Here is a 10,797-nt window from a genome sequence, read left to right as displayed (position 1 = left end):
TATATATAGCGTGCTAGTTTTTTGACTTACATCTGACCGAGAGAGTGTGGAACAGTGTGACTGAACGATTCTTTGGGTAAATCCGTATCGGAAAGAGCTATTTTCGTGCAGAACAACAGCGCCATCTTTGCAGCAACACAATCATGGACGTCACAAGTAATCAATTAGGAGTAACGACTCCAAAACGACGTATAATTATAGATCCTGTTGCAATGAGTATGGCACCCAGAAAGAAGACTCCCCCAACAACATTGGCTGCCCTTTATTTACTACTGACGTGTTATCGTCTCCTCTACTTAAATTATTTACTTTTTAAGCGAAAAAAAAAAAAGAAGATAAATATGCTCACCTCAGATTAGAGTGATCTTGACCATATGTGAACGGGAAGTTGACCGTAGAACACAAACTGACACAAAGTGGCTATTTAATTATTGAGACAGAGCCTTTGGTGAAGGGGTTAAGAACAGTGTGACAACTTACACATGTGACAACTTAACTTGCTCTCCCCTATTTGTTTGTTTATCATATAATCATTTCTAATAATGACACATTATGTTTGTGTTCTGTAGTGTGTGACCTTTCAGAGTTTAATGGTACTTTAATTCCATTGTGTATGCATTACTATAAAAATCACTCGCCTATTCCTGTGATATTTGCACAGCATCCATGATCTTGTAAGCTGTATTATAGTTTAATGCTGATGTTATTTTTATGAGGAAAATCCTTAACACAAAAGTTCAAGTGTTTTGACCTTTAGTATTAGAAAATATTTGCTTCCATAATGTCTCCCCATACTCTGTACAAAAATCAGCATTTCGAAATAAGTAAGAGGACTGCGTTGGACTTTTTAGCACAGGCAATTATACCAAATAGGAAACTTTACCACGACGCATAGAAATCATGCGTGTTCATTCATACAGTGGCCCAGCTTGTGAGTTCATGTGGGCTAGTATAATCGTGTAATATCATCAGTCTCCTGTAGAGAGCGCCACATTTTCTGCAAACGGTAATTTCACAGTGTCCTTAACGGCTTCCCGTCGGCTACGTATCATCCCCGGAAGATTTTACCTTTCTCCTGACACGTAGCAACCGCAACCAAGTTGTTAGGGTTCTGGGTAGATTTGTCAAACATCACAGGTAAGTGTTAGCATTTGCGATCCGTTTATAACGTAAGGACAGTACTTAAATACGAAAGGTTAAATGGAGTATTAAAGCCACCGCTGACATTACGCGCAAGAAGCGAAAGTCTCCACAAATGTTTCGTTATAGCTAGCATTAGCTAACCAACTAAATTCGCAGCAGAGTTAACGGTAACGTTACGTTAGCCTCCTAAAGATTAGTAGCTTTTGCCGTATTTTGACAAGATTAATTAACTTGTCCTATTAGGTGGATATGATTGTCAAGTTATTTGATGATTGACACGGTTAAGAAGTACTCTAACAAAATCTAAGTGTGAAGCTGACTAATTTAGCAACCTTAGCTACTTTGTGTAAACGTTAACGTATTCAGATCATACGGATTTAACGTTACCTATGTTAACGGTCACTTCGCCAGGCAGTACAGTAAATACTACCGCTGTCCTAAGAGTTAAATATATAACTTAATGTAAGCGTTACAGGTTCATCTTTTATGATGTTAACGTTACGAAGATGAAGCTCATAGTTTGGCTACGGCCCATAGGTTTACAAGATGTAGCTAAGCATGTGACGATTATGTCTTTGGTAATGACTCTTAGTGTACTATAACGTGATTTCACTTGTTGATGGCGAATTGAACTATCATCACAAAGCATAGTTGTTCAATATAACATCATATGTAGTTTCTAAATTGACACCCACTGTGCCACCTCAATGTAGACCAAAATAATCATCCTAGCCGACAAGTTGTGTTCCTGTTGCTTCCCTGTGTTTCCAACAGAGTGAGAGATGGCAGGGTTTGACAATTTCAACACAGACTTTTACCAGTCCAGCTACAGTGTAGATGACCAAAGCCAGGGCGGCTATGGCTACAGCAACGCTGAAAACTACAATAAGTAAGTGAAGAAACCCCTCCTTACTGTCAGCTCCCTCAGCTGTGATCACCTCCAAGAGCAACATTATTGCTCTTTTATGTGCCATTTCAGCTGCTGAAGACTAATCTACCTAACAGTATGTTGAACGGTTGAACACCTTATTTGACATCTTTTAAGTGCAGTTGTTTTAAGTGAGTTTGAAAATTCATTACATGAGGAAGGGAGATTGTTTTGTTTAAACAAGAATAGATCAAGTTGATGGGCTACTTTGCAGTGTTTTATAATGCTAATAAAAATGTTAAAGGTTAACTTCGGTATTATTGAAACTGGATATTGTCCCATGTTTTTGTGTCTGTGACTAATTGGGAAATTGGTCCAGTAGTGACCGAGCACACTGCAGTTGGCAGGACTGCAACGCAATCCTTGGTGGCAATTTTGCCCCGTCAAAGTACGTCCACTAAAGTGCTTGTTTTTGTCACGGAGAGACTCAGATTATTATTATTACAAATAATTATTATGAGTAAGATCCTTTTTGTTTAACTAGAAACACTCACTTTATCACTCTTGTCAAAGCAACCCAATTGATAAAAACAGTAATTTTACCTTACAGAACACTGGAGTTGCTGGGTTACTGCTGCCTCAGTCGGTTAGTTAGTTAGTGTTATAACAAACTAACCAATCAAGGCAGCAATAGACCAGAGAGGCAAAATTACTAATTTTGTCAAGGGAGTCTGGTGGCTTTGACGAGAGCGATATAGCATCTGTTTCTGGTTAAACAAAAAGGATCTTGCTATTTTAAAAAAAAGAAAAAAAAGGTCAGTCTCCGTAGGGTTCCTTTCCATAATGTTGTCAGATACAGATAATAACAGTCTGAGCCTGTCAGTGGCAAGAACAAGCACTTGAGTGGATATTTTGACATGGCGCAATTGCCCGCCAGGATTACTGGCTGAGCTCTTGCTCAATACTGGACCAGTTTCAAACAATTTTGTCACATAGACATAAAAACATGGGAGCATGGGGAAACAAAGGTCCAGGCTCAAATATACTGAAGTTACTCTTTAATACTACCTAATTGAAACGACACCTTTGGGAAACAACTTGCAAGCGTGGAAAGTTTAAATGGGCAGTGAGAAGTCATCTAATGTCAGTCAAAGAGTACTGTTGAGCATTACTATTATGTGTTTCCCAGGCCATACGGTCAGTATGACTACTCCCAGCCCATGGACTACTCTTCCCCAGGGATGATGCAACCCCAGCAGCCATACACAGGACAAATCTTCCAGCCCACACAAACCTACACCCCATCCCCATCACAATCTATGTATAGTAGCAGCTTCGATGATGAGCCACCACTGCTAGAAGGTAGGTTAATCACGCCCTGGAGGCTGTGACTTCTTCCTGCCTCTTTGGCTCTTATACAGCTCTTCTCTCATAATATATCTCATTCATGAGTGCACGCATATTGCCGGGGAACTGACTTGTACAGCACAGTCAACAATACAAAAAATACATTTCACTAAGTGTATTGTTAACTGTGCTAAACTATTAGTTGGTTATTATTCTGTTAGTTGATTGCTGTTGCTATTTTTATAACTGATAAAACATTCATGTCAGTAAAAATATAAAATTATTTCTATTGAACTCTGTCTGCAGTATCACTTGACTTGAACCAAGATCTGTTCTTAAGGTGTGAAATTAAAGTTTCATTCACCTGTTGCAGTGGCTAGCAGAGTCAGAGAATCTCATAGCTGCAAGGAAGTTTTGATGACTAACGGATCAAAGGCTGGGTACCTGACAAAGTGACTGCGAAATTGACTTGGCCTGACTTTTCGCAGTATTTTTGTTAGCAGTTTTTTCCCTCTACTTACACACATGACAAAACTTTACATTGGCAACTGTGCTGTGCAGTTACACACAAACCAGCACTGAGGAAAGTATACTAATTTGAAGTTACTTTAATTATATAAAGCTTTTTCCCCTCTTGAACTGTATGCATTTGTACTGTTGCAATAAAAACTTATGACTCAAAAGGCTGAACATTAATGAGAATTTCACAATTTTAAATAAATGGTCTATAAAGTGATATTAGCTTGTACAGATGTACAGTGTGTTGCCCGATGCCTGTATGTGGCTAATGTTAATTAGTTGTTAATAGCTACGTGTTATTGTGATATTTTTTCACTGTGCTGATCGTTCTGATAAGTCTACTTAGCTTCCAGCTTCACAGCTCTAAAATGTAGTGGTTTTAATCTATTTTAATTGACTTTATCCTGACTCATAGCTGCTAACTAGTTAGCTTTGCACAGTCTGGACCAACTCTGCTGTGAAGAGCAAGATACCACAGTTACGTTACATAAACAGAGACTTCTTATTTATTTTCTTTGGCAGCAAACACAACACAAAAGTACTCATTACCGAGTAAAATGGTCCCAGTCAGTGTTGCATTTTACCACTGTAGATGATTTAGGTTGACCTAATTTTAACTACTTTATATAGCTACTGTAGTTTATTGTAATTGTCCACTCAGTTTATAGTCATGTGTTGCAGATCACCTTCAAATATTGCCTTTTAATCATCGTATCTTGACCCCCCTCGTAGCCATGTTCTGCACACATTAAAAACAAACCCAATGCTCAGAATCACTGAGTGGTTTTATTTCTGAAGCCTAAAAAAAAAATTAAGCAGATGGAGTAGATACTCTAATTCACACTTGACATGTGAAGTCTGCTTTGCATTTTCTGGTAATGTGAATTGTCAAAAAGATTTATTATGTGAAAGTGTTTTTTGCTGTGTGAAGTAGAAATATGTAAGCCTCTAAGTTACTTAATCCTCAGCTCCAAAGTAGTGGAACTTCATCTGTGAGTGATATTGAGTGGTCCTTGATTTTTAGAATATTTTTTCATTCTCATACAGTATCTGAAGAATTTTCTACATGCATCATTTAGATGAAAGGGTTTTCAAGTGGGGTTGTTATATAGAGAGCGGTACCAGTAACTGTGACTTAAAATATCACATGCAAGTAGCCACTTGTGAAGAGCAACGCTCAAACTTTCCAAGGTACTTTGAGCCTCTCTAATTTATAGACCTCCATTTTCAAGTTGCATACAATTTAGTGGTGAAATAATTAATTGATTCAAAATTATTCAACAATTTAATGATCAGTTAAGCCATTTTTTAAGTAAAAATACAAGGAATTAATTTAGCTGTTTCTAGCATGTGATATGTTTGTACTACATGTCTCTATTGTATTGACTGTACATATTGAGTTATGACAAACAAAGGGACAACTGGAGATTGTTGCTGTTGCCTTTGCCTAATCTCTGTGTGTTGGTACCTGCACACAACAGAGCGGTCCTCATGCACCAACCAGCTTCTACTCCTCTCTGACTAGTCACTGCTCTTAACTGAATAAGTCATATTTAGTTTAAATAATCACTTTTCAATCAAAATCAGTTTTGCACTAATTATTCTCTATTCCTCACACTGTGTCCATTCCCGTGCTTGTGTGTGTATATATATATATAATATGCGTGGTGCCACACAGCTATGTCTCAAAGTGGGATTGACAGCTTAGCTGGGGTAAATGCGCTGAGACCATGAAAAATGTTGATGATCGCCCAAACCTAATTTACAATCTTTAGACTAAACTGAGTGACCTAGATAGGTGAAGACAAACCTCAAGGCTATTCTGAGAAGAAATCACACTTTTATCACAGAACGAGTCCTTTCTGTCTACATCCTTGTGCAAAGAGTATTCCTGCAAGTGAGATATGTCTTTATCTGTAACTGTGAAGTAGAGGGTGACCAGTCCCAGTCCCATGTTTAGTGAAATTGGCTCCCATCTCACGGGAATCCTATGACCCACAAGATTCCTGAAAAATGTTAGCCTCTACTGTGAAGGCTTGGTGTTTATATAACAAACAGTAGTGCATACTGGATAACAGTTCATCACATCTGTGCTTTATCCTGTAGCTTCTATCCTTCATCCTCACTTGTACGTACTTTGTGTCATGTGTTTGTACCATCTGTGTTTGATCATAGTTCTAGTATCCACCATGTCTGATGTGTTTTCTTTGTCTTAGAATTAGGAATCAACTTTGACCACATCTGGCAGAAGACTCTGACGGTGCTCCATCCGCTAAAGGCAGCAGACGGCAGCATCATGAATGAGACAGACCTGGCTGGCCCCATGGTCTTCTGTTTGGCATTCGGAGCAACACTTCTCCTGGTAAATCATTTTGTTATCAGTGTTTAATAGTAATTCTTAAGAACTAGAGTTAGTAAAAACATCTTTCTACACCTTTTTATGGTACAAACGCATATACAATCCCCCCCAAAAGTATTGGAACGGTAAGGCAAATTCCTTTGTTTTTGTTGTTCACTGAAGACATTTGGGTTTAAGATCAAAAGATGAGTATGAGACAAGAGTTCAGAATTTCAGCTCTCATTTCCTGGTATTCACATCTAGATGTGTTAAACAACTCAGGACATACCACCCTTTGTTTGAACCCACAGATTTTTCAAGTGAGCAAAACTATTGGAACCAACCAGCACTGTGTCTCCCTCCATCTTGTTAGAGAGTTTGAGTAGATGGCTGCGTGGAGACGCAGAGGGAGGGGCGGGGCTGTGTGGAGAGGAAGAAAGAGAGGAGCAAATGCTGGCAGGACTTTACGGAAACATTAATTAACTCAACATCAAACTATATCGGGATTGTCTAATTTCATATCTCTTTTGAAATTATATCAGTATACCTCATTATACCGATATACCACCCAGCGCTAGGCCACACCACAACATGCAAACCACTCATCAGCAGTAAGAATCGGAAGGCCAGATTGAAATTTACAAAGAAGTCCAGAGATGAGCCTCAAAAGTTCTGGAACACAATCTTATGGACTGATGAGACCAAGATTAATCTCTACCAAAGTGATGGAAAGGCCAAAGTGTGGAGAAAGAAAGGTACTGCTTATGATCCGAAGCATACAAGCTCATCTGTACAGCATGGTGGAGGTAATATCATGGCTTGGTCGTGCATGGCTGCTTCTGGAAGAGGCTCATTAATATTTATTGATGTAACTGATGACGGTAGCAGCAGAATGAATTCAGAAGTGTACAGAAATATTTTGTCTGCCAATTTATGGAGAAATGCATTGAAACTAATCGGGAGGAAGTTTATCATGCAGCAGGACAATGACCCAAAACACACTGCCAACAAAACAAAGGACTTCATCAGGGGAAAAAGTTCAAGGTCTTAGACTGGCCAAGTCAGTCACCTGACCTTAACCCAATAGAGCATGCATTTCACCTCCCTAAGAGGAGACTGAAGGGGAAACACCCTGAAACAAACAAGAACTGAAAGAAGCTGCGGTAAAAGCCTAGAACAGCATCACAAATGAAGAATGCAACAGTTTCGATGGGTCGCAGGCTTTGAGACAGTTATTGCAAGCAAGGGTTATGCCAACAAATATTAAATGTTATTTACTTGAAGATTATTTGTTCCATTACTTTTGCTCACCTAAGAATGCTGTGGTCTAATACAAACGGTGATATGTCCTAAGTTGTTTAACACATCTAGATGTGAATACCAGGAAATAAAAGCTGAACTTCTGAACTCTTGTGTCAAACTCATCCTTTGATCTTAAACCCAAATGTCTACTGTGAACAACAAAAACAAAGGCATTTGCCTTACCATTCCAATACTTTTGGAAGGGACTATATATCTGAACACCACCATGGACAGCTGACATCATGTGGGTGTGTGCATATTTATATCTGATTGTGTGGATGCATCTTTTTTTATCCTTTCCTTTCACAGTCGGGTAAGATCCAGTTTGGCTACGTGTACGGTATCAGTGCAATTGGCTGCCTTGGCATGTACTGCCTACTCAATCTAATGAGTATGACGGGCGTCTCCTTCGGCTGTGTGGCCAGCGTGCTGGGATACTGCCTCCTCCCTATGATCCTCCTCTCCAGCTTTGGAGTCCTCTTGTCTTTACAGTGAGTACAAAGGGAAAAACAGCAACGTTGATGAACGTTATTATAACCTGTATATCAAGCAAAGGCTTTTCTTTGTCTGTAGACCACGCTAGACATAGTGTTGCCATCAACATGTATTTACGTGCATTCTTAGGTATTGCATTAAAAAAGGTTGATGGAAACTTGTCAAAATTTAGAAGTTTTTGCCTTTTTCGGAAAAGAGTTAGTGAGCTTAATGGGAGATGGAAACACCTTTTCAGAATAAGTTCTGAGCTAACATTTATCTCACATGACTAATCAGCTGTTTCTGCTCCAAGAGGAGATAAATACAGTATATTTTTTTTCTTTTTTTACTTTTTACCTTTTTGCGACATTTCAAAAGTTTGCTTCAAATTCATGAAAGTTTGATTTTAGATGGAAACACGGACACTGTCTAGTAGTATTAACTGGGATTAATTGGTTTCTTAATAAGCTCCGCTAAAGTGATGTATATGTGTTGGACAATGTAACTTTTCTTACTGTTTGATAGACGTTTCACAAAAGGCTGTACATTTAATAAAACTGTATAAACGCTGCTATCATACTAGTGACTAGTTGGACAATTAATTGGTCAAAATACCTGGACTCACGAGCCCTATAAACTAAATATTTCTGCAGACACATCTGCAGGCAGCCTTGTCAGTGTCGCTGCTGTGGAATGATGTTAGGTGGTGAAAAAGTTATTTTATATTAATATATTATTTTATATTTTTGAGCCATAAATTTCCTCAGACATCATCGTCATCAACATTCAACATTTTTTCCGTCTTAAATGACAGCAGATTTAATCTAAAACCATTTCAGGCTAGCGTTAAATATATATTGTTATATACTGTAGAGAATAATGCAGCTTAATGACATCACTTCTGCCAATCTGTACCCCACTCCCTTAAACACCTTGTCTAAAGCAAATCTACAGCATAATCCAAAACATTTTTCTGTTTCATTAATTAATAAAAAAAAATCCATCTAAAACAACATGTTACTGGCTCAGATAACCATGTATATTAGATTGTACTCTGCATGGAAGAAAAAAATATACATGACTTTTCTTGGTTTTGATATTGATAATGTTTTGGCATTATATCCGCATCGGCCGTTAAACCTCCACCTCTTTTTCATACAGGTGACTGTTAAAATCATCAAAGCTAACGTCTTGCTTCCTCCTTGTCCTCTTTAGGGGCATGATTGGAATTATACTAACGGCAGCAATCATTGGCTGGTGCAGTTTGTCAGCCTCAAAGATCTTCATCTCGGCGTTGGCCATGGATGGACAGCAGCTGTTGGTTGCTTACCCCTGCGCTCTCTTGTACGGGGTCTTTGCACTCATCTCTGTCTTCTAAAAAAAAAAAAAAATAAGATAACAAATTAGATAACTGCCTCCCCCCAGTTTGTGTAATTTCAGTGTATTGGCTAATAACACTGTTATTACAGAAAATCAGAGCTCCTGTCTAAATCGGCACCAATTTTTTGTTGTTTAATAAACCTCCACCTCTCACTACATTCGGACATGACCATCTGCAGGCTGGAGTGTAGTGTCTCGTCTGTAACGTCTTCTCTCCACCTTGCACCCCCTCATACATTTAAAGGAGAGGACTGTCAAATAACCTGGTGAAAAATAACTCCTGTGGACCAAGTTGAGCCTTAAATGGCATAGTACAGTCATGAATTTTAATGACACGAAGGGGAAGGAAGCGAGCAACTAGTTCACACAAGGGGGAGAATTAATTTGAACACAGATGTGAAAAGGTTCTAAATTTCCAAGAAGGGCCGATAACCAACCCTCAGCAAATGCTGCAGCCCCATCTGGAGCCAGTGGATACGCCACGTATCATGATTTTTGCAAAAGCTGTTGCAAACCAGTAGATTCTACAGCTGCAAGACTAAAGGAAACACCCACTTTCCTACAGTATACTAGAAGACTACAGTAGCTCATCCTACTTCTCCACAGAAACGGTAGAGGAAAATGGGGGTCTGCACCTCGGCCTTCTTTTCTCCAGGGCCATGGATCTCATCATTTGCTCATCACAGCAGTGATCTGATATTTGATGTAAGAACATGTAATAAAACTGTATTGTTTTATTATATTCTCTTAAAAATTCATTTGAGTTTTGATGCCTTTCAAGAAGACAAAAATACATTTTGCACAAAAGCATTGTTATCATTTTTAAAACCAAACGAATTTGATAAGACATTGAGAATTAATGGTCTGAGAGATACTGTACTGTGTAGGTACAAACATGCCTCCATAGGTTGTTGCTATACTTTGCATGCTTTCTTAAATCTCACTTTGTATGCTTATGTGTCATCTGTTTGTGTCTTCTCATGCACATTAAAGTTGTCTTTGAAGGTTATTTGCCTTGTGGTAGTAAAAAAGGTACCTTGTATCGTCAAGCAGATAACTGTAAGAAGAGACTGAAATATTGAACTTGGCCTGTGGACCTAGAGCGGGCTGCTATGACCGCTGGAAGAAGTGGGTGTATGATATATAATGACAGTTTTCAACAACACTGGGAGATTTTATCACAGCTGGTTCGTAGTTCAAAGGAAATAATCCGCACACTGTGATTCACACCATTGCCATTTTTATTGAGTGCAGACATTTCTTTGTAGATTCACCCTAAGAACATTTCCACTTCTCAAGTCATCAGCTGCAAGTACTCTTAAAGGCTTTCTACCTCTCACATGTGTTTGGGATGGGTATACTGTTATTAGTTAAATGTTTATTTTCATCAACTAGAGGGGAGTTATTTACATGTGCATGTTTGTCA

General features: G+C 38.7%; 1 protein-coding gene across 1 annotated transcript; it reads left to right on the top strand.

The window, feature by feature from the left end:
* The first annotated feature begins 1,022 nt into the window (after window positions 1-1,022).
* yipf5 (Yip1 domain family, member 5) lies at window positions 1,023-10,380 on the top strand. The gene is made up of 6 exons (XM_046040526.1): window positions 1,023-1,137; window positions 1,918-2,032; window positions 3,201-3,373; window positions 6,094-6,239; window positions 7,827-8,008; window positions 9,207-10,380. Exons 2-6 carry the CDS (start codon window positions 1,926-1,928, stop codon window positions 9,367-9,369), a joined length of 771 nt encoding a protein of 256 aa, XP_045896482.1. The 5' UTR covers window positions 1,023-1,137; window positions 1,918-1,925; the 3' UTR covers window positions 9,370-10,380.
* Window positions 10,381-10,797: the final 417 nt, after the last annotated feature.

This window comes from Micropterus dolomieu, linkage group LG23 (assembly GCF_021292245.1).
Source record: "Micropterus dolomieu isolate WLL.071019.BEF.003 ecotype Adirondacks linkage group LG23, ASM2129224v1, whole genome shotgun sequence".
Lineage (NCBI taxonomy): Eukaryota > Metazoa > Chordata > Actinopteri > Centrarchiformes > Centrarchidae > Micropterus > Micropterus dolomieu.
The sequence above is the reverse complement of the archived record's forward strand: the minus strand, read 5'-3'. Positions and strand labels throughout refer to the sequence as shown.

Coding starts and splice junctions, on each gene's coding strand:
- yipf5 (XM_046040526.1), top strand. CDS start 1,926: ATGGCAGGGTTTGACAATTTCAACACAGACTTTTACCAGTCCAGCTAC. Junction 2,033..3,200: donor AACGCTGAAAACTACAATAA/GTAAGTGAAGAA, acceptor TGTGTTTCCCAG/GCCATACGGTCAGTATGACT. Junction 6,240..7,826: donor TCGGAGCAACACTTCTCCTG/GTAAATCATTTT, acceptor TTCCTTTCACAG/TCGGGTAAGATCCAGTTTGG.